General features: G+C 48.7%; 1 protein-coding gene across 3 annotated transcripts in view; it reads right to left on the bottom strand.

The window, feature by feature from the left end:
- SPAG1 (sperm associated antigen 1) overlaps positions 1–24,664 on the bottom strand; it is a 1,022,992-nt gene that overhangs the window by 233,779 nt on the left and 764,549 nt on the right. For all 3 annotated transcript variants that reach the window (XM_085605177.1, XM_085605176.1, XM_085605178.1), the window contains one exon: positions 5,415–5,556. In XM_085605177.1, coding sequence (XP_085461303.1) covers positions 5,415–5,556 — 142 coding nt within the window. The remainder of the gene's footprint in view (positions 1–5,414; positions 5,557–24,664) is intronic.

Raw genomic sequence — 24,664 nt, forward strand, 5'->3', positions numbered from 1 at the left:
TCCCAGCTGTGTCCACGTCTGTTCTTGGGTGCCGTGCCTTGGCGCAAACCGCCACGCTCAGCGGGAGGGGCGCAACCGCGTCCCGTTCCACCGCTACGTGGGGTTGATAGGGGGTAGGGTGGGCCCAAAAATGTACGAACTGAGCCTGCGCACAGAGGGCATACAACTTCATGTCAGGAGCGCCCAGGCCCCCCTGTCTCAGCGGCAGCACTAACGTATCCCACGCCACCCTGGCCTGTCCGCCCGACCATACCAGCGCTACCAGATGGGACCGCAAAGTAGCAAAAAAGTGCGAAGTAAGCGGGATAGGTATATTGACGAATAAGTAAAGAAATTTGGGTAATACTACCATTTTTGTCAATGCAATCCGCCCAGCGAGCGACAGGGGCAGGGAAGCCCAGGATTTCACTTTCTCACCCAGCCACATCATTGCCCTGCCAAAGTTAAGGTTCCAAATTTCCTGAAGATCCCGGCTAATCCAGATCCCCAAATATTTAACCTCCTCCGCCTCCCAACGCAGAGGGTAGTCAGAGGGCACCTCACTAGTACCGTCCGTTAGGGGAAAGATGACCGATTTGGACCAATTGATGGAAATGCCCGCGAGGCCCTCAAAGCGAACAAATTCCCGCAAGACAGGATCCAAATTATCAGCAGGATTGATAAGATAAAGGGTCACATCGTCTGCGTAAAGTGAGATAAGAAGATTTCTAGAGCTGAAGCCTATACCTCTTGCTGTGTGGTGTTGTCTGATCCGGGCCGCAAGCGGCTCCATAGCTATGGCAAACAGCAGCAGAGATAGAGGACAGCCCTGCCGAGAACCACGTAGGATAGGGAACGACGCCGACACCAGTCCATTGACTCTTACCCTGGCCCTTGGCATGGTGTAAAGCAGACGGATTTTCTTAAGCAGTAGCGCGCTGAACCCCATTCGCTCTAATATAAGGAATAGATAAGGCCATTCGAGAGTGTCAAAGGCCTTAGTGGCATCTAAAAATACCACTGCAGCCTTGACCTCAGGGTGTAGGTAATGCAACGCGGCAAAGACGGTTCGCAGGTTATGGGAGGTCGCCCTTCCCGGTATAAAGCCGGATTGGTCTGGAAGGGCGATCAGCGGCAACATGGGCTGCACTTGGTTCGCGAGCAGTTTGGCTAGGATTTTCATGTCAACGTTAATCAGTGATAAGGGCCGATAGGAATTGAGATCGTCCGCCGGCTTGTCCGGCTTCAACAATGTGATAATCAGCGCCTCCCGCATGGTAGCCGGCAACACCAAGGCCTCCTCATACACTGCCAACAGCCGAGGCGCCAGCTCTTCCGCGTACGCCTTGTAGAAAGCTGTTGTCAGGCCATCCGGTCCCGGCGCCCTATCAGGCGGCAAGCTTCTTATAACTTGCGCCACGTCTCCGGCATCGATAGGGAGGTCCATATATTCCCTGTGTTTATTGTTGAACCACACCAGTGCGATGGAGTCAAGGAAGGATGCGAGCCCTTCAGGGCACGCATTCTGGATGTTGGTATATAGTCGAGTGTAAAACTCCGAGAACGCTCCCACAATCTCTCCTTTATCATGGAGTCGCCCGCCGTCCGACGTGCGCAGTTCGTGAATATAAGTCGCGGACCGAGGCGGTCAAAGCATATTTGCCAAGGCCTTCCCGGGTCGCCCTCCCTCGCCATAGCGCCTAGCCTCTGCATATTTCCCTAAGAATTTGACCTCCCTCACCGCCTCTTCATCATATTCCAGTAGTTTAGTTTTTAGCTGCCCCGCCACCGCCGACCCACCATCCTCGAAAAAGGCGCATTCCAGCCGTTTGATATCCGCCTTAAGCGCCGCCAGGGTGCCCCGTATCGCCTTCAGCACACCTGCCTGCCGGGCAATACATTGGCCCCTAAAACGGCCTTAAAGGCCTCCCACAAAGTCGACACCTCAGCCACTGAACCTACATTCTGCTCAAAGTAGTCAGTAATATCAGTCCGTATCTCTTCCTTGAACGCCTCATCAAGCAAAGCGTGAGGCGGGAGCCGCCACGAAAACGCCAGAAAGGGATCGCCAGGGATTAGCAGTTGCAACATGCAGGGGGCATGGTCAGAAAGCGAGCGGGGCATGTGCTCCACCTGTGCCGTCCACAGCGCGACGTCCCGCGACACCAACCAGAAGTCTAGACGGGACCACGCTCCACTATGTGTCGATATGCAGGTACCCTCCCGCAGGTCCGCATGTCTCCCTCGCCAGACATCAACTAACGCCCCATCAGTCAAGATGTCCCCCAGCGCGGCGCCTGCCAGCGGATTCAAAGTCCGAGCCACCCCCTTTCTATCTACTTTATCGTCCAGTACGGCATTACAAAAGCCTCCCCAGATAATCGTCCCACAACCAGTGGCCTTCACTTGCCCCCACAGCTTATGGTAGAAGCCAGGGGAGTCGACATTCGGTCCATACACCGCCACAAACACCACTGACACACCGCATACAATGCCCTGGACCACCACAAACCTACCCTCCGGATCACACTGAACCGAACTCTCCTGCCAGTCCAACCCACGATGTATTAGGATCGCCACCCCACGGGCATAGTTGGAATATATGGCTGAATACACGTGCCCCCATCTAGCGTGACGCAGGCCGCGGGCGGGGGCGGTTTTAAGGTGCGTTTCCTGCAACATGCAGACATCCACCCCATAACGCACCAGGTATGCATGCACCAACCGAACCTTCCGATGGTCGTTGAGCCCCCGAACATTCCATGTGAGGCAGTTTAAAGTTTTATCTACTCCTGGCATTCCACATACCTATTCAACAAATTACAGTAGGACATGTTGACAGTTAGCAGTGCAAACGCTCCAGAACCCATACAGACAGCCAGCAGTAAAGACGTGCAGTGGACAACAAACCAACAAAGAACTAACCTTACCAACCACCCCCCACCCACACTAACCCCCCAATTAGGTCGTGTAGTACCCACCCCGGAATCAAAAACCTCCAACATAGTCGGGAGTCTTCCCATGGGGACGTGCCGGAGCCAGCGTCGTACCCTGACTTAAACAGGGCGGCCCGAAAGTCTGCAGGCTACACGGCCCGCACTAGGTCGAAGTATACAAAATAAAGTTGCAAGGTGTCTCGGCAGAACTTTACAGAAGAGGAAGCCGACTCCACATCCACTCAACAAACAGGTGCTCAGCTGCCCAGGCAGCGAAAGTATCCGCCAGTTATACAATACCACTCAGTCATTGTCATTCAGGGCGCCATCTGCATTCTCCGCCACCCTCGACAGTCGTTGGAGCTTCTTGCCGCCTACATGTTTAGCGAATTTCAGCGCTTCCTTAGCGGTCGCAAAAAAATGTGTAGTACCTTCAAACGATACCTTGAGCCTCGCCGGGTATAGCAGCGAATATGGGATCTGCGCCTGAAGGAGGAGTTTCTTAAACGGCGCAAACTCCCTTCGCGCCGCCTGCACTGCCGGAGTAAAGTCCGGATAAAAGGATATTGCGTTCCCTCGATGTGTGATCTTGCCTTTCTCTCTAGCCAGCCAAAGGATCACATCTCTGTCCTGATAGTTGAGGAGTTTAGCTATGATGGGCCTCGGAGGTGCCCCAACTGGCGGTTTCTGGCCAAGCGACCTATGCGCCCTCTCCACCACAAAGACCGCGGAGAGATGCGGGTCAAACAGCTCGCGCAGCAGATCGGTGATGTAAGTTTCCATTTTGGAAATGGCGGTCGTCTCCGGAATCCCGGTGACGCGGAGGTTGCTGCGGCGCGACCGGGCCTCCAAATCGTCATTCTTGGCCCTAATAACACTCAACAGTCTATCCATGTGCAGGAGTTGCTCCTTCGTCTCGACTTGAAATTCATGGAAGTCCGCAGCTCGACCGTCCAGCGTATCCAGGCGCGCCTCATGCGCAGTCACCTGTGTCTTCACCGTCTCGAGCTGAGAGGTCAGGGTATCCAGTTTCGTATCTATGTTCCGGAGGCTGGACCTCATCTCCAGCATCAAGGTCCTCAGGTCTTCTCCGTGATCGTCCACCCCCAGGTCAGATCCACCTTCGGCCCGCATCTCCGGTCCCGTGTCGGCCTGCCGAGTAGCTCGCTTGCTGTCGAAGGTCAACCTCGACTGCTCCGTGTCGTGCTTCCCCATGGCCACCTCCTCGGGTATCCCACCGGCTCCGCGCGGACACGGGGCGAGCCGCCCAGGTCGATCACACAACGCAGCTCCTCAGATTCTCCAGGCAGGGACCGTCTGGGGCCGATGGCACAGCGGGCGAGAGTAGCGCCCGGTCTCGGCTCGTGGTGCAAGCAACACCTCCCACTCCTACACTGTCGGTCGCTCCTCTCCGCAGCTCCACCAGCCCAGCGCAACGCCAGCAGCCCCGTCCCCAGGCAGAGTCTCACAGGTCACAAGGCACTCTCCCACGTCCGAATCATCACCACCTCAGCCAGGCCCAACAAGCGCGTCTTCATAGGCCCAGGGCACAGCTTCGCATGGCCTCGCTCCCTCCAGTCACCGACAGTCTGCTCGTGGCCACAGCTAGCGCCCTTGTCCGCCAGATGGCCACCCGCAGCAGGCCCCGCCGCTCACAACATCCAACTACCAGGGCCCAGGTCCACGCGGAGGTCGGCACCTCACCTTATGGCGGCAGATAAGCAGCTAGGCAGTCCTCCGCCGCCTCCACCCGATATGTCCCGCAGCGCGAGTGCCCAGCCTTCTCCTCCGCACTGTCCTCTCACAGCACCTCAGGATCTGCAGTGGCCGCCAGGTCGCCCCCGCTGTTGCGCTCCGTGCCAGCGATCCAGGCAATCAGCGACGCCGGGCCCTCGCCTACGTTGGCGCCTCGGCCTCGAGTTTCGCGATGCTGACTCCAGGCTCCGGCCGCTGCGGCCCCTCACACCGCCGCAGCGCACCGAGCGCCGTATCTCCGTCGTTAAAGCCTCCCGGCTCACCAACTATCACAGGCGGGCGCCTTACACCATGCGCTCATTGACCAGCAGACCTCGGCGGTCACAAGTAGCCCAACTGTACAGGATTTATTGCAGGATCTGATTCCGGCCGGCGGAGCTCGCTTAGGCAGCGGCCATTCCGCAGCTCGGCTAGCCACGCCCCCCCTGTCTGTGCTTAATTAAATTCTGATAACATTAGGTCTGCCAGCAATATAGGAAAAGATGGTTTCCTGTTGTAGTTATTTGTGTACTAAAACTACAAGGGATGTGAAGAGGTTTGCATCAAAGGTTTTCTCCAAATGTGAAATACATAAAGAATGTTTTTGGATTCCCAAAAAATGCACAGCAACAGCATATTTAATTTTAACATAAAATGAAATCATGTTACAACATGTCAAAACGTAATTTCTGAGTGTAAGGAAGGAATACAAATACCAAAATAAGATGAATACATCATTGAAAGTTTGCCAAATCCAGGGCTTACCTGTTAGTGTATATTGAACTCTCTTCAGAATTTAACTCCACGCATGCGCTATACTTTCCAATTGCTTGCTTATACTGTGCCTTTTTCACAAATGCATTCCCTTCTTGTTTGAGTGACAAAAACATCTCTTCAGCTTTTTTACCTAATAACAGAGATCAGAATGTTACACATACACAATGTTGAGAAGTAACACTGCTTGCCCTGTAAACAGAAGTGAGATTCCGATTTGGCAATCAGTGCTGTGAAAAGAGCTCAGTAATAATGGCAAACACAACATAATATCAAGAAACTTATAGCCTTCCATGCTTCTGAGATCAGTAGATTGTGTACCAGTAAACCGAGCAAAAAGTTATTTACGCCTCTTAAATATGTCAATGGAAACACTATTTAAAAACAAATCGGTATTGATCCTGAATGGTTTCTTTCTTTGGAATATCAGTGTCACCATGATTATTGAACATGCACATCACACCTCAGCTGGACTGAATTCAAACTTATTTGGAGTATCAAATAAAAGCAGATGGTGTTCAAAATCACTAGAGTACATCACATTAAATGCCTGAATAGCTGGTTCTTCCCAACAGATGCAAGACAGTTGGTTACAGATTAATACATAAAAAGATTCAAAGGGTAAACCAGTCACAATTAAGGTAGCAACGATTATAACATAATCCTTAACATCTACCACTTCATTACATAATGTTAGCAATCTTGACTTTCTTCAAGATGAGAATAATATATTTAAAGAAAATCTTTTTGTTCACCTCTCCCCAATTTACAACACCTTACAGGGTCAACTAATCATTTCCTCAACTGTGAAAAATAGTATACACTTAACGAAAAAGAAAAACCTTCACTAACTACAAGTTAGAAATACAGCCAGCAATCAGTTGGTTGGTTGAGACATACTGATTGTCAGAAAAGTATGGCTGGACCTCCACGGACTCCATGTAGAACATAGTAGATAACTTCTTCATTGTCATGTTATGTAATGTGTTGGGCCTTACCGTTATTTTGATATCTATTAAATAAGAACATACTGAATGGGTGACTATTTTCCAACACGGCGTACAAATTTGTGGTAATGACAAAGATTTTCTAATGGGGATTAACTGAGTGGAGATACATTGCAGAAGGATCTTAGGATCTTTATGTCATTTGGGAATTTGTTATGTATTAATGAGAATACCACCTATAGTCTCAAAAACCAGTTTGAATCCTGGGTCTTCTTTGGTTGAATTGTTTGTATTGTGCAACTGTCAATTGAATATTCCGTAGAGTCTCATCATCCATTAATTAAAATACTATAATACTGGAGACTTTAGTTTGTCGCTGACGTTAATAGACCATCTATCTAAAATAAGCTTTTTGTTCTTCACTAAATAACAAAATAGTTATCATCAAAAGAGTATTAAAGGTCTGATTAGAATATGGATAACAATATGAAATGTCTAAGTACACGGTCTCTAAATTAGAAAGAAGTAGAACTAATGAATTATAAAGGTTCTCTGACAAGGGTTGGGCTTATGTCCCTATGTCAGTCACTATGTGTAAATATGTAGTTTTGTTTTTATAACCTTTTTGTTATTTGTGCAATTGATGTAAACAAATTCCAAAGAGTGATAGATTATGGATGCTATGTGCTGGAGGAGTAAGATGCCAGGCACATTTTCTCCCGACCCCTTTTCTTCATTGTGCACTTGCGTCCTCAACTATTTAATGAATAAAACTGGGAAACACAGAGCCTCTAATGGCTACCCAAAGAGATCATCACTCTTCCACCACTGAACTAGATTGTGGAATGCTGTCTAGACATTGTAGGGAACAATCTCATCCCATATTAGAACACTATTAACAGTACTCCTATCCTAAGCTCTGTTGCTGGTAGCAGGTAATTTAGGCAGTGTAGCATGCTAATACAGTTTGCCTTAGTTTTGCGCTATACAGTCTTGGCCCAGAATTCAACACATAACAGCTTCTTGCCTGGCACAATAAACCCACCTCCACCAATTAAAATCAGCCATACACTTCAAAAGGATCAAATAAAGTCTCCCACAAGAATTTAGCATACATCAGCACAGGCATCCCGGATAATTTCACACCTGCCTACATCAAATCAGGATCTGCCACCAGCTCCTGCCCAGTCAATTAATTAAAAAGGACCACATACCATGTCCGACACGGAGTCAAACCCAACAATCTAGTAGGAGACAACTTCCAACACTCTCTTCCACTTCCATCCAGGCCACATGGTAGCTAATCAAAAGGGTGTTCTCAACAAAGGGCATTAAAGACGATGGCATCTTCTCTCTGGGTCTGCTCTGGCCAGGAAGGGCCTCTTGCCAAAATATGTGCTACTCTACAATCTCAGCTAACTTCTAATTAATATCTACAATGTAACACTGCATCATGAGCCTCCTCCAACATCAGAAGCTGCTCATACCATTATCAAGCCTAGACTTATACCATGCAGACACTTACTCCAACTCCACTTCTGTACAACACATAGATTCAACCTCAAACCCCTCACCAACCACCACAAACTACTGAGCACTCTCCAACTCATACTCATGAACACTAGTTGTGCAGTATTCGAAGCTCCACCCATCGCAGTCATCATCACATTCCACAATCTGGAGGCATTCTTCATCACAGAAACATGGTTTACCGCTTCATCCCTATAAATACCCTACCACCTTTTCCCACAACCAACAGCATCCAGTGTGCACAAAGTGCACACAAAAAGGCAGAGGCCTCACCATCATCCACAAGTCATCCTGGTCATGCACTCTTGGTGTTTTAACTTTTTGGGGCAATAATCTTTTTCTGCTAATGACCGTGGGTGGTTGTAAGCACCTTTCTGGTCTTGAGAGGCTACTGCCTTGACCCTGCACTCACCATGTCGGTGTCTACTTTATCCTCAGTCTGTCTTCACTTTCATTGGCTACTCTTTTGAGGGAACTCCTCATATGGGATTAATGGTGAGGTCTTGTGCCACTTCTCTTCCTGATAGTACCAGTAGCATGTTTGTGCTCATTTACGGGATTGCCGATCTCTTCTGCTGTTCAACTTATACCCTTTTTCCTGTGTAACCCTACTGTTTGTTTGTTTGTTTTAAGGCTATTTCAACAGTTACCTCTCACTTGTTTTATGGTGGGCTTTTACTTTAACCCACGTGTTTTGCCTATGTGTGCTTCATTATTTCAACCTTTTAGGGCTATTAGACCCATTTCTTTTATTAACCATGGGAGGTTGTAAATGCGGTTTTGTTTGGAGGCTCCTGCCTGACCTTACACTTCACCCCCTCTGAGCCTACTTCATCCAATGCCTATCTTCCCTTTCTTTGACCGCCATCTTGGGTGAACTCCTTACACAAGTCTAATGAGGAGGTCATGTGTAACTCCTATACTAACAGTACTTGATGCCACCTGTAGCACATTTGTGCTTGTAACTAGAATTGTTGCTCTCTTTTGCTGATCTTATTGTATCTTTTTTACTGCATACATTTTAGGGTATTTTAACAGTTTTATGGCTATTTCGACCACCACAACTTATTGTATGGTGAGCAGTTACTTAAAGCTGCATGTTTTTTCGAAATTCTGATTTAATGTTTTGCAGCTACTATCGCTTATTTATTGTGCATACCTTTGGTGGTTATAAGCAAAGTTTGGTTTGGAGTCTTCTGTCCCGCGCTTGAGCTCACAAACTCCTTGCCTAGTTCATCCTCTGTCTGTCTTCACTTTCTTTAGCAGCCATCTTGGGAGAACTCCCTACACCTATAGTGGAATGTCATGTGCCACTCCTCATTCCCAACTTAAAGGCACCAGAGGCAAGTCTGTGCAGATGGTGCATTGGTGGCAATCTCGTCTATGCGCCGGAATTGCCCAGTGCCCATTATGCTTCCAGTCCTACTCTATAACCTAAATTGGTACAACCAGATTAAATCATTTCTGCTATTTTCTTCTGTCAATACACCCTAACCTTGACACCACTGCTCTATCACACCCCTTTATCACTCACTAGTCTGTTTTGCCTGCTCTTGTTGGGTTGCCACACTTCTCCACATCTCTCCTCACTGCTCAGTTCACAAGCCACCTGGTTTGGCTTCATCTACTAGAAGAGATTCAGCTCTTACCGACCAGATTCACAGCCCCAAATGTTTTACTACTTGTAATACTCGTGCTCAGGTTTCATTTCAGTCTTATTCACTTCCGTCCACGGCTCTTTCTTCTACTGATATAGGCGATTCTCAGCAACCTACCAATCACTTTAAAATGCTGCACAATACATTCACGCTCTTTAAAATAGCACCCAATGGATATCCATGAGTTAGTATTTGTAGGAGGCTGGCTTAGTATATGGTGGACACTCATTTAAGTGATGCACATTGCACGAATCCAGGAAACACTTCTGGTGAGATTTTAGTGGTCGTTGATAACCATAGAAAGCCCTCAAAGTGGTAGCTGGAGATCGCCTAGGCTTTCCTTGAAGGAGTGTTAAGCAGCTTGATTTACCAGTTTAATCATGTAGTGTAAGTTAAACGAAAAATACCTCAAAGTGTTTATATAAAAATACTTATAGTTATTACACAACACTAAAACATTGGTATGGCTCCTACCCAGAGATATTAACACAATACACAAAAATACTTCAAATGCAATAAGGTAAGTAGCACAAGATACAGAGGTCTCCAGAGGGAGACCAGACCATAAACTAAGAAAGTGGAATGCAAACTTCAAAGGAGAACTGGACTTGGACAAGAAGAATATGGATATGGGGACACAAGGAACCACCCAAGGTAAGTACCACGGAACGCCACGGAGGTTGTGTGCAGAGTGGAAATACAGCCGAATGCCCAATGGTAGTCAATACAGAAGTCGCAGTTACAGTTTTGCAAAAGGACCCTTCCCAGAGAACGAAAGGTCCTAGACCCACCCGACCCGTGGGTGCCCTTGGAACCAGGTCACCTACACCAGGCAAGCTAGGGACATTGGTGTGAAGAGACGTTGGAAACCTCTGTAGAAAGTGGAAAAACTTGGAAGAAAATGCCTCTGTAGAAGGTAATGAAGTCCGATGGAATCCAAGGTGGATTCTGGAAGTGAAGAACCTGCAAGCAGAGGGGACAGAGCCTATGCCACTCAGGAGTGACCAGGAGGCACGAAGACACAATGCCCACCAATGTCAGGAGTTTCAGAAGTGCCGATGGTGACCCTGTTTCTGCAGCTGTCAGGACCAGGAGATGCTGAGGAAGACAAGGAGCCATGCACGAGCTGTCCCATGTTGGTGACTAGGTGATCGGTGTCTGGCAGGAGCACCAACAAGCCTTGGTAGCCACAACTGGCGAGGAGACCGAAGAAGGAGCAATATTGGGACCAGCAAGGTCCAATAGACTCACCAACAGGCAGGAGAGTCAGAGCATGCCCTGATCAAGCAGGGGAGCCCACTGAAGCAGTAGAAAACCCTCAGGAGGACCCACAGGCTGAAGGAACAGAAGTCACAAGAGGACCTCGGGCAGATCACCAAGAAGACAGGCCCATGGTGCAGAGGATATGGTGAAGACACTGAGCTTTGAGGGAAGAGATGCTGTAGGCTGGAGCTTTCCATAGCCTGAGGATCTCTGGAGTGCAGAGCCAACAAGCCCTGGTAAGGGCAAGTCGACCCAGTGCACAGCGGTTCGGCCCCAGCGGATCCAACAAGAGATACTGGCCTCAAAATTGCAGTGAGGATAAGTCAGGTCTTGAGGGAGTTGCAGAACCACCACCTGTGTTGCTGAGCCTCGGGAAGTCCATAGGACGATAGGAGCAGCAGACCGATCAGCCTCGTTGTGGTGCCTGCAGATGCAGTGGAGCGACTCATTCACTCCAAATGAGATTACTTGGCTGTACTTGATGCCCACAGGTCTGGTGAGGATCCTGGAAGAAGCACAGACAACAAAGAAGACTTGCAGAACAGAGATACCAGGAGCAGGAGGAGTCTTACTTGGTTCAGTCTCGGTTCGAGGCGAAGTCCAGAGGAGTCAAAGTGCCTAGACGGTTGAAGATTGACGTGGTTTCAGGTTTGAGTATTGTCCCACGATGAATCAAAGGAACCATCCACAGGTAAGCCCTTAAGGACCCTAGGGAAAGGGTTGGAATGACTCAGGAGTTCCTTTTAGTGGAGGGGCTAGGCAGCAGGGATGATACTACCATGTCCTTTAACTAGTTTTGTGCCAGAGTGGGAGCCAAGAGCTCCTTGAACTGGCTCATTGAACTGAAGTATGCAAGGAGGGCACCCAATGTGCAAATACACTAAGTCCTGTCTGGGAGGTGGTCACACCTCACTGCGACAGGAAACCTATTGTTCTACCTTCCCCTACTCAAGTTTGGCTCAGCAGCTTTAGGGCAGAATTGTGTCTCTGGTCGGCAGCAGCACTGGCTTGCTGTCAGACCTGAAAGGCTGTTACTGGAGTAATGAGGTGTAGCCCAAGGGAGTCCCCCAGGACATGGGATCATGTTGGGGTATGATTACAACATCTTTAATACCAAACATGACCGATTTCAGTGCAGCCTCTATATAGTTAGACATCTCGTACTGAGTGATGTCCACTATATGTATAAAAATGGCTGGCCCCACTTACAAAGCTTGGAGAATCGATTCCTGGGTTTGTGGAGGTATCCTGATCATGCAGAGGCACCCTCACACTCCAAACCATGCACCTTGCCCTCAGGACTGAAGGGCCTACCATAGGGGTGACTTATAGGTTTTAAGTGCAGTGACCTCAGATATAAGGAAATATCTGTTGTGTGAGGCGCAAGCATCAACTCACAGAGGCTACAATGGCAGTCCTGTGGTCACAGTTTAAGTGGGCTCCAATGGGTGGCACAATACATGCTGCAGGCCATGGGAGACCCCTGGTGTACCTATGCCCTGGGTACCTTATTACATATACTAGAGACTTACAAGGGTACACCAGTAGCCAATTGTGGATGTACAAAAGTACTTACCATGGTCAATTAAGGGAGAAAGCACAGTGACTGGGATCCTGTTTAGCAGGATCCCAATCAGACTAGGTCAAAAACATACTGACACCGAGCAAAAAATGGGGGTAACCATGAAAGCAAATCCTACTTTCCTACTAATCTGGATGTAATTTTCATCATTGAGACATGGACATGAAATCTGTCCCACGTTTTGCTGCAGCAGTGTGCGTCCTCACGTATCTTGTACTAGATCATCCCATCTACAGTGTACTGGGTAAAGGGCTAGCAGTTACCAACAAATCTACTCTTATTTCTCAGGCTGCTGTAGAACCCTTAACACATGAACTACTCAGGCCTAAAGTCACTCTTCCCAATATTTTTTTTTCTATATGTTGCCCTTTGTTTCTTGCCTAGCCCAGATTTCAGTTTATGTATTTTCGATTTCTTGACTCCCTTGCTTCTTATCCTCATTATTGGTGATTTTATTTTGTGGGCAGACTCTGCCCTCAATTGTGGTAGCTTTCTTAAATTGATTTTCTACTTTTGGTCTCTCGCAATTAGTAATTGGTCCACATTACTTTGTGGGGCATACACTACACTTGATCTGGGCTCTCCCTTCCCACATCATTTTTCTTCAGTCCGATAGCCTGGGCTGTTTGTGATACATCACATTTGGTCCCGGTTCAAACATGTCTTTTCTGCTACTCTCCAGAATCAATGCCCTGCCCTTGATGCCCCACTGATGTAGCAGTCTTTAAATTTTATTTGTGGCTTATAAATCCCCTGGATTGTGAAATTCCTAGCAGAATGTTTAATCATCTCAGGCGTCTTCCTAGGCGTTTTGCCCTCAGTTTATCCAGGAACTCCTTGACCTGAAACTTAATGTAACAGGGTTGAGAGATCCTAGCATAAGGGCTATGCCTCCTTTAGTCGTTCTGCCTATTTAAAAAAATTATCATAAACACAAGTTCAAGTTTTTTAATGACAGCTTTATTACCTGAACTCCAAATAACTCAAAGCACATTTTTTAAATTGTTAAGTCTCTTGTTGATCCCCCATTGCTGCTCCCATTCTTAAACCCCTTTCACAATCTCACTTTTCTGACCTGTCTCACTTTTTCCTATCCAAAATCTCTACTTTCTGGCTGTGATTACTCCAGAGACTTGACCTACTCTTTCAGATTTTTCACCACTTTCTCTCGAGAGGACTCTCCATCATCTCTCTTGCATTCAATTTGGCTCTCCCACTGACCTCTGTCCCGTGCACGTTATTAATTTTTTTCTGATATTTGCCATTGTTACTTTTGCAATCTTTCCCTCTCTAGTTCTTTGATTCCCCTTGCCTGGAAGCAAGCTAGCCCTAGTGATGCTCCTACTGAAAAATTCATGTGCAAATCCCACTTTTCTTAGCAATTTCTGTCCTATCTCACTCCTCCCACTGCCATTAAAATCCAAAGAAAACAATTAATCACCAACTTACTTTCTTCCTGTAAACTGTCTCCTCGACTTTATTAGACTTGCTTGTATCCTTTTCATGGGAACAAACCCACCTTGTTGTCTATTTTGGATGATCTGTGGCTCATTGTTGATCAATAAGGTCCTGCTGCTTTAATTGTCATAGACGTATCGCCAGCATTCAACACAGTCTCTTATTTGATTCTTTCTTGGCTCTCCTTTCTTGATGTTTCTGGCTATGCCTTGTCCTAGATCTCCGCTTATCTTGGCAATTGTTCACAGGCCAACCATTGTCCACCCTACAGATACTCTTTCATGCCTTTTGCTTATGGCAGTCCTCTTTTAACCCTACACTATTTAATGCGCATGTAAACCCTCTGGCTACGCTTATCTGGACTTCTAGATTTTGGTTTATGACATATGCGGATGTTACTTTATGTCTCATTCTCCATGATTCTTCTCTACTCCAATTCTAGATAGAACTAGCTGACTTTTTGCCCTTCTGAGGTGGTGGATTGGATGAGTAAAATACTCTCACAAAATCAATACAGACAAAATGGACATTCTGACAGTCAGTAAAGATGTCGTCAAATGATCCGATGTTCGTTGGCTGCCTTAACTTGCCCCTACTCCTACTCCAGTTTATTTAGTCAGAAATCTTGGTGTGTTTTTTTGACTAAGTTTCTGCATTCTCACAGATTGTTAGTGCCCTCTTCTTCCTGTTTTTATCACTTGCCATTACTCTGCAAAATCTTACCCATTCTTCTGATTTCTTCTTGTCAAACTGTTGTTTATATAGTTAACCTCAGCTACTACAATCCTCTCCCGACTTGGTCTACCAGCTTCGGCTCTTGGTAGACTGGCAAGGATTCAGAATATAGCACTTGCGGCTATTTTCCAACTTCCTTATCACTCTCTTGTATCTCCTTACTATTCTTCACTACAATGGCACCCTGTCCCTAGCTAAATCAAGTTCAAGTCTTTAGGTTTGGTTCAGTAGGTGTTTTATGGCTCTAACCCCGTCTACCTTCAATCTCAACTAGTTAACTATAGCAATTGCAGAGTTCTCCATTTCTCTTCACACAGAATAATGTCCATTCCAAAAACCTGGCCTGACAGATCTGAAGAGCATTCAGTCTATTTTCTGGCAGATAAAGCATGGAACGCTTTTCCTAGCTCACTCCATCTAATTAATGATCCATCTTACCTTTCATAAGACCTTAAAAGCCTCCTCTTCTCTTCTCATTTAGAACCTCCTTTTCAGATTAATATCATTAGTGTCTAGCACCAAAATACCCTTATTAGGCGATAGTGTACTCTTTTAAGTTTCCATTCACCATCATCAACAAGCAACACACAACTCTGTAGAGCCCTCGAGAAAGCCTGGAGAAGAGACCCAACGCCGGACAACATGACTACCCTCAAGCTCGCCACCCGAATGCACCATCAACTGATCCACGCCACCAAGAAAACAGCATTCAAGGACCGGCTGGACAACAACGCACACAACAGCAAGGAACTCTTCAACATCGTCAGAGAGCTCTCCAACCCCAACGCCGGAACCAACGACATCACCCCATCGCAAGAGCTCTGCAACTCCCTCGCCTCCTACTTCCACAACAAGATCGCTGACATACACAACAGCTTCAGAACACAACCAACGCTCCCCACGACCAAACCAACGCCCCCCACCACCACCCTTAACGCCTGGACACCGATCACCCTCGAAGACACCATCAGCACGATGAACTCCATCCACTCCGGATCCCCAACCGACCCCTGCCCTCACCACATCTTCAACAAGGCAGACGCTGTCATCGCACCCCACCTGCGGGACATCATCAACACCTCCCTCGACACCGCCACCTTCCCTGAGAGCTGGAAGCACGCCGAACTCAGAGCTCTACTAAAGAAACCAACGGCGGACCCCACCGAACTCAAGAACTACCGCCCCATCTCGCTCCTCCCGTTTCCAGCCAAAGTCATCGAGAAGACCATCAACAAGCAACTGGCAGCCTTCCTCGAGACGACTGGTTCCCTCGACCCTTCCCAGTCAGGCTTCCGGGCCAACCACAGCACCGAGACCGCCCTCATCGCTGCCACCGACGACATCCGAACCCTGCTGGACAACGGAGAAACAGCGGCCCTCATCCTCCTGGACCTCTCCGCGGCATTCGACACTGTCTGCCACCGCACCCTAGTGCAGCGCCTCAGCAACGTCGGGATCGAGGAGAAGGCACTGGAATGGATCATCTCCTTCCTCACCGGAAGGACACAGAGAGTCCGCCTGCCCCCGTTCAGATCAGAAGCCACGGAAGTCATCTGCGGCGTCCCTCAGGGCTCCTCGCTCAGCCCCACCCTCTTCAATGTCTACATGAGCCCCCTTGCGGCCATCGCACGCCAACACAACCTGAACATCATCTCCTACGCCGATGACACCCAGCTGATCCTCTCCCTGACCACCGACCCCGCCACCGCCAGAGCCAACCTACACGAAGGGATGAAAAACGTGGCCGAGTGGATGACGACCAGCCGCCTGAAACTGAACACAGACAAGACGGAAGTCCTCATCCTGGGCTCCTCACCCTCCGCCTGGGACGACTCCTGGTGGCCCCCCGCCCTGGGCAACGCACCCAAACCGACAGACCACGCACGCAACCTGGGCTTCATCCTGGACTCCTCCCTCTCCATGACCAGACAAGTCAACGCCGTCTCCTCGTCCTGTTTCAACATCCTGCGCATGCTACGTAAGATCTTCCGGTGGATCCCCACCGAGACCAGGAAAACGGTCACCCAGGCCCTCGTCACCAGTCGACTGGACTACGGCAACGCCCTCTACGCCGGTACCACCGCCAAGCTCCAGAAGAGACTCCAGCGGATCCAGAACGCCTCGGCGAGACTCATCCTCGACGTCCCCAGACGAACTCACATCTCCAGACACCTGAGAGACCTGCACTGGCTCCCGATCAACAAAAGAATCACCTTCCGGCTCCTCACCCACGCACACAAAGCCCTACACAACCAAGGCCCGACCTACCTCAACAGCCGCCTCAACTTCTGCGCTCCCAAACGCCACCTCCGCTCGACCAGTCACGCCCTCGCAGCCGTCCCCCCGCATCCACAGAGCGACAACAGGAGGAAGATCCTTCTCCCACCTGGCCGCCAAGACTTGGAACACCCTCCCCACCGACCTACGCCTGACCCAAGACCACCTCTCCTTCAGGAAGAAGCTCAAGACCTGGTTGTTCGAGCAGTAGCGGACCCCCCCCCCCCCCCCCCCCTAGCACCTTGAGACCCTCCGGGTGAGTAGTGCGCTTTATAAATGCCTATGATTGATTGATTGATTGTAGAACTTCTCACAAGCCACTTTCCATTCTCCACAACCCAGTGGGTCACGTATGCCTCATCTGTGACCCTCTTGAATAGAAGAAAGGCTTTATAGATGCTTTTAGGATCTCTCTACTCCATTGATTCGGCTCACCAACACCACCATCCTAGCTGACCTCAACCCCCCAGACAAGTAATGCAAGCAAAAAACAAGACACCCTCAACTTTATCGACAGTCTCAAAATGGCACAGTTTCTCACCCAACCAACCCACTGCAAAAGTCGCATTCTCAACATCACCATCCATCCAATGCAATCCACTCATAGTACGGGGCGGTACCAGTCATTTCGCTATAGTTATCACCCTACTTCACACATAATCAAATGATCATGGTCAGCCTATAAGAGAACAACAGGAAAGAAAAAGTAATAGCAGATGCCCTGATGACCTTACACTATTAAAGTCCCTCCACTAAACATTCAGGCAAATCATAAAAACAACTAAAGCCAACTACTATGCAAGCAAAATGAAGGTAGCAGCCAATAGAAGCAGACCTCTGTTCAAGAAATTCAAGCACCGAATCAACACGCTGCATGATACCACAATCCCACACTTCACAAACAACTGACATCTTCAGTAAAAACTTCGAAAAGATCTCTCAATACATTGACAGCAGAAAGCTAGTTCCCACATAGACCAGATCCAGCCACGCAACAATCTGCAATGACAATCCTTCAAACTCCTCTCTCTCACAGACCTCACCGACATCCTCAGCTCCCTCAAAGATACCTCCTATGAGGATCTCTTTCTTCATCAAAGCCCACTCCTAAAAAGCTTTCTCACTCCTAATCATCACTGTAAACCTCTCTCGTTCACAAGGGTTCTTCCCAGAAATTAATAAGAGGAGCTTGATCCTCCCACTTCTGTAGAAACCCATTGTAGACCCTGATGACCTCACGAACTGCTAGCCTATCATCCATCATCTACCATTCATCAGGAAGGTAATTGAAGAAGCAGTCTCTGTACAACTGTAAGAACATTAATAACCAACTCAAGCATGCCTATCAATCTGACTCCAGGTTACCGCAGCACTAAGACAGCAACCATGAAAGCTGTTGATGAAAACCTCCTGACTTGAATAAAAACTATATATACACAAACAAGGGACTAGAGAATGAGCCTTCCCTCGCTCTCCCAACCAGACTATAGACCTCACTACACAAGAAGGACAAATCGACCCTGATCTCCTGCCTTTGACACTGTCCGCCACACCACACTTATCCATATCCTAAAAAATGACCCCAGTCTCCTGCCTATGACACTGTCCACCACCCAACCCTCATCCATATACTCAAGTCCCAAATGGGAAGAACAGGTCATGTGTTTCCCTGGTTCTCTTGCTAGCTGTCCAATACAAATTCTTTCACATGGATACCTTCACATTCTAGAAGTTTCCAGTCATCAGCCGTATCCTTCGGTAAGGTCCGTAAGGAATCTGCGGCTTGTTACAGTCTCTGCCAAAGGTAAGTAACTTGTTCATCGGACAGAGGGTTCTAGCCTCAGATTCCTTACCTCAGAATAGATACCCACGCAATACCTGCCCGAATGTGGGTCTGTGGACCAATTTCACATAAGGAAGTCCTGCAGGACCTAACAGTCAAACTGCCCATCCCTACGGACCTGACTGTCCAGGCAGCAGAGTTTGGTAAAAATGTGCATGGAAACCCACAGTGGAGGCTGGCAGATGTCTAGGATGGGAACTCAATGAGCTAACACAGTGGTTGCAAATTTAGCTCTGGTGTAATGAGCACCCAAACCCTCAGGGGGTTGTTTCTTAGCCATTGTGAAGCAGATTTTAACAGAGTATGATCCATAATGAGATAGTCCTCCTCTCCTGTCCTTTCTTTGCTCTGACAAACCCCACGAAGAGTTGGTCGTCCACCCAGAACTCTTGCGTGTATTCAAAGTAGAACGACAACACTCTTTTTGGATCCAGACAGTGAAGTCTCTCCTCTTCCTTGGAGGGATGAGGCGGAACAAAAAAAGTAGGCAGAGAGATGCATTGGATTACGTTAAAGGAAGTGACCACTTTAAGGAGAAATGAAGCTCTCGTACAAAGCACCAGTTTGTCTGGGTAGATGTTCAGATAAGGAGGGTGGATGACAAGGCCTGAAGCTCACTGATCCTCCAAACAGATGTTATAGCCATGAGAAAGGCCATCTTTATGGTAAGGTGCCTGAGTGGACAGTAGTCCAGGGGCTTAAAGGGAGCGCACATAAGGAAAGTGAGAACAAGATTGAGGTCCCACTGGGGCATAATAAAGGGAGAGGATAGCGTAGGAAAACGGCTCTGTATATACTATACCCAAGTGAGGTATAGTGTAAACAGAGTCCAATGGAACCCCAAAGGTAGGCATAGGTAAAAGTAGATAGCACCTTACTCTCTATTTGTGGTAGTGTGGTCGAGCAGTAAGGCTGTATCAGAGGGAAGTGTTAAGCATTTGTTGTACACACTCAATCAGCAAATTATATCACATACTCAAAGACTGAACTTCAGACCAATTAATTTTATATAAAAATATTCTTTGTTATTTTATTTTCTAGAACCAAGCGAGCCTGCCACAAGTAAGCAATAAATACTTTACAGTAGTAATGCAGTTTGTAAATAGTTTGATTTACAATTGTATGTGCACTTTGATTTGATTACAGTAGTGCTACTGAAAATGCAATGCTTTTCAGACTACAGTATGTATACTTTGTATTTTCTTTTTAGTAGAGTATCATGTAAGTTACTTTTCATATTACTTTTCTCACACAGTGCAGTATACCTGGATACTGCACTGACACATTTCCTGTAATCAGGTAAGTAAAAGCGTTTTGGTTATTTAGTTACAGTTTTAAAGGATTTCTTAGATTTTCTAACTCCACACTTAGAAACTTTTCATAGAAAAACAGTCAATGTTATCCTATGGGGGAAGATAGTATTATCAGTTAACAGGTAAATACTTTGCTGTGGGAGTTGGTATTCTGGGGTTAGATTCAGAGGTCCCCCAAGGTCAAGGATGCACTTTTGTTACACCCTCAGCGGCACTAGGGCGACGGATGCTGAGGTCCAATGTTATCCAATGAGGGATAGTGGGCCTCCAGTTGGTGGCTGCTTACAAGCAGGCCACTGGTTTGTGGGAGCAAAACTCCTGGACTTAAGCTCAGGGCAAATGGGGGTTCAAGCCAGCACAAAAAGGTGCACCCTCAGCGGCACTGGAGCGGCCGGGTGCAGAGTGCTGTTTTGGCGTCGAGTCCACTGTAGCTTTCAATGGGAAGTCTCAAGTATGCAAACAAACGGCAGGCTCGGGGACGAAGGTCTTTTGGGGGCGACCGCCACTTGGAGAGGTAAGTTGGGATGCTGGTGGTTGGTTAGGCACCGTCGGTTGGGCCACATAAGGCCGTGGGGCGTCGGGTGCAGGGGTGCCTGTTAGGGTCAGATCTTCTTACCAGCTCCTGGTCGCGGTTGGGATACCTTCCGGTTTGAGGCTGCAGGCGTCGGCTGGAGGCTTGAGGCAGGTCAGGGGTCACTGGTTCTCAGTTCAGGATCGCCTGGAAGACCTTCTCTTGGGGTTGGGCCACTCGAACTCGGGCTGTAGCTGTCAGGTGCAGAGTGGTGTAGACTGTTAGTTAACAAATCCGGTGTTCACGGGGGACAGAGTCTTTTCTTTTGAAGGCAGGGTAGGTCCTCGGGGTTCTTCAGGCTGCTGGACACACCGAAGAGTCGCTTCTGCAGGTTCGAGGTAGGGACAGGCTGGTAGGGCTAGAGCCAAGTCAGTGGGCGTCCTCCTCTTGTTAGCTTTGGCACGGCTGGTCAGTCCTTTTCTTCTTCTGGTTTCTTGTATTAGGAAGCCAGGTTCAGGGGTGCCCCTAAATACTACATTTAGGGGTGTTACAGGTAGGTAAAAGGTTGGGACAAATAGGTCCCTTCCCTGGGGTGGGTACACCCCCTATTATGCCACCCTCCAGTGGGAGGGGGGCATAAGCCTTTCACTGGTTGGCTGGGTCCCCCCTTATTCAAGATGGCGGGGGCTGAGAGTTGTGCTTCACCATGCCTCCGCCACCTGAGGGGTGGAGTTGGCAGAGGCGGGCACACCTAACTTGTCTTCCCCGCTGGTTCTCCCGCCCAAAGTGAGGGTCTGAACCAGTGGGGACCAGTTGCTGAAGCAGCAAGTGGCTTGGGGAAGCTCACAAAGGCAGCAAGCCTATGAAGCTTCCCCTACGTGGACCCTGCTCATCCTGGGGGAGGAGGCTTGGCACCTTGTCCCAGGATGTGCATTGTTTAAGGCCCCCCGAGAGCAACAGGCTCTCGACCCAGGGGTCCAGAAACATGTCCGGTGGTGGCAGCTGAAAGCAGCTACTCAGCCTGGAGACTAGTGGTAGGTCGTTTTCAGGGGGCATCTCTAAGATTCCCTCCGTGTGCATTTTTCTTTAAATCCCACACTGGCATCAGTGTGGGATAGGCAGAATGTGAGTGTAATGGTACCGGGCCTCTAAGCGTGGCACAATAAGTGCTGCAGCCCTTAAAGTCTTCCCTGGTCACAGTGCCCTGGGTACCTGTGGTACCATTTACCAGTGGCTGGCCTGTGGACAGAGATGCCAATTGGGTTTTGTTTTCAATGCAGTTTTAGGGAAAGGCAAAAGCCCGGGGTACCTGATGGCAGGAGTCTAGGGCACACTTAGTCAAAGCACATCAGCAGTCCAGCAAAAAGTGGGGGCAACCATGCAGAAAGAGGGCACTTTTTCACAGATGGAAACAAATGTAAACTTTTCAGAAACCTGTTTGCAATACAGGATTTGAAGAGGGATGGCTGATCAGGCAATCGCAGAAATTCTGAAATGGTAGCGAGCTAGACCTTCAGAGTGAGCAGAGGATGAATATGAGAACCGGAGGAAGGGGATCAGAAAGGGGATCGATTTGTCTTTCTGTACACCATGAAACAAATTTGCCCCAATGGGAGGCGTAAACCGTCTTGGTAGAGAGACGCCTGGCTGCCAAGATAACGTTACAGACTTCAGGAAGATGGTTGAAAGCGGTCAACTGTTGCCGCTCAATCCCCAAGCAAATAGGCAGAGAGTTGACAGTTTCAGGTGGAGAACCCTCCCCTCGCTGTGACAGAAGATCCTCCAGAAAGGACAAGCTGATCGGAGGACAGATGACCATGCTAAACAGCTCAGGATACCAGACTCTTTGTGTCCAGTCCAGAGCCACAAGGATGACTTGGGCCCAGTCGTTCCTGATCTTCTTGAGAACTCAGAGCAGGAATGGTATGGGTGGAAAGCCGTACAGGAGGCCTCAATTCCAAAAGCAACTCTGAGCAAGAGCTGCCTTGGAATCTTCAGCACGCAGAACTGCTGACATTGAGCATTCTAGTCAATGGAGAACAGATCTAGCCTTGGCTCTTCCCACTGCTGAAAGAGACCTAAAACCACCTCTGAATAGAGACACCATTTGTGATCCACGAGGTATCTGTGGCCGAGTTCGTCCACCCTGGTGTTCAGAGAGCCTGCCAGATGTTGAACCACCAGGAATATGCCCCGCTGTTCCAGCCATGTCCAGGGATGCAGGACCTCTTCACAAAGGCTCCACAACTCCACCCTGCCCTGTTTGCTGCAGTACCACATGGTGGTGGTGTTGTCTGTGAACACTTTCACTAGCCTTTCCTGAATGGAGGGTAGAAAAGCTTTCAATGCTAATCGGAAAATTGGAGCTCCAACAGGTTGATGTGGAGTCTGGATTTTGCTGGAGACCAGAGTCCTTTGGTCTCCACTTCTCCCAGATCGCCGCCCCATCCCAGGAGTGACGCATCTGTCATTATTATGAAATCTGGTCGGGAAGGGAGAGGCGTTAGCATCTGACCCAATCATGGTTTGTATGCCACCACTGCCCCAATCATGGTTTGTATGCCACCACTGCAGGTCTTTTGCAGTTCCCTCCAAGATCTGGACCATGTCGAAGAAATTCCCCTGATCCTGCGCCCACTGGAACAGCAGGTCCCATTGCAGAGCCCGCATATGCCAAGGGGCATGCATCACCCGCAGGAGGCCATGAGGCCCAGCAGCCTCCGTGTCAGTCTCACCAAAATCAAGAATAGAGCCTGAAATATAGGTATCACAGTCTAAATATTCTGGACTCGCTGTTCAAGAGGATAGGCTCGAAACTGCAGTGTCCAGAACAGCTCCGATGAAAGGGAGCGTCTGAGAGGGAGTCAGGTGTGAGTTCAGCATGTTGACAGTGAACTCCAGCGATTACAGGAGGCTTGCTGTAGTCCGGAGGTGAGAAACGACATCCTGGGGTGAACCAGCCTTCAACAGCTAGTCGTCAAGAAAGGGGAAGACTGGCAACCTTCATCTCCACAGATAAGCGGCAACCACCACCATCATCTTGGTGAATACCTGAGGAGGGATGGTGAGGTCAAAGGGGGGCACAGCGAACTTAAGGTGCTTGTGGCCCAACCGTGAACTGCAGGTAACACCTTTGGGCAGACATGACAGATGTGGAATTATGCGTCCTGCAAGTCCAAATCTACCATCCAGTCTCCTAGGTCCAGGGCAGACAGGACCTGAGCAAGAGTGAGCATTTTAAACTTCTTGAGAAAGAAATTGAGAGAGCACAGATCAAGGATGGGACAAAGACTTCCATCCTTATTGGGCACCAGAAAGTAGGGGGTGGAGGACAGCAACCACGACCTACTTCTGACATCAGCACTCTCTATATAGCTCCTTTGGCCAAAAGAGCAGTCACTTCCTGGTAGATAAGGGATAGATGGTGCTTTGTCAGCCTGTCGTACATAGGTGGCATGGAGGGAGGGGAAGTCTAAAAGGTGAGAGAGTAGTCCCTTCAGACAATCTGCAAAACCCACTTGTCTGATGTTATGGACTGCAAGTGGGTCAGGTGATGGCATATCCTGCTGTCGGCTGGGTGCCCATGATGGTAAACAGGCAGACTAGGAGGGTTTGGCAGCTGCAGCTGCTGGACCACTGGCTACCCAATTCACAGGGCCTGGTAGTTACTGCGTCCACGGCAACTCAAGAGGCTGGAAAGCTAGTGTGCCGTGGTGGCAGATCAGGTAAGGACGTGGCTGTACACCACTTCTGTGGCCACAAAAGGAGCGAAAGGCAGATTGAGGGTGATGAGAGGCCATCGAAAGGCCAAAGGACCTGGGTGTGGCCCTGCTGTCCTTAAAGCACTTAAGCGCCGAATCCGCCTTGTTTGCGAAGAGACCAGAACCATCAAAGGGGATGTCCATGAGTGATGTCTGGCCATTGCCAGAAAAGTCAGCAGTCCTCAACCAGATGTGGCACCACAGGGTCAACGTTGACGAAACCGCTCTGCCTACTGATTCAGTGGTGTTCAATCCACATCTAATGGTGAACTTAGCTGCAACAGCCTGGGAGAGCACAGCAAGGGCCTTCTTCAGCAGGCCGTTGGCAGCACCTGTGCAACCGTATCCTACAGAGCGTGGGAA

Source organism: Triturus cristatus, chromosome 5_1 (assembly GCF_964204655.1).
Source record: "Triturus cristatus chromosome 5_1, aTriCri1.1, whole genome shotgun sequence".
Classification (NCBI taxonomy): Eukaryota; Metazoa; Chordata; class Amphibia; order Caudata; family Salamandridae; genus Triturus; species Triturus cristatus.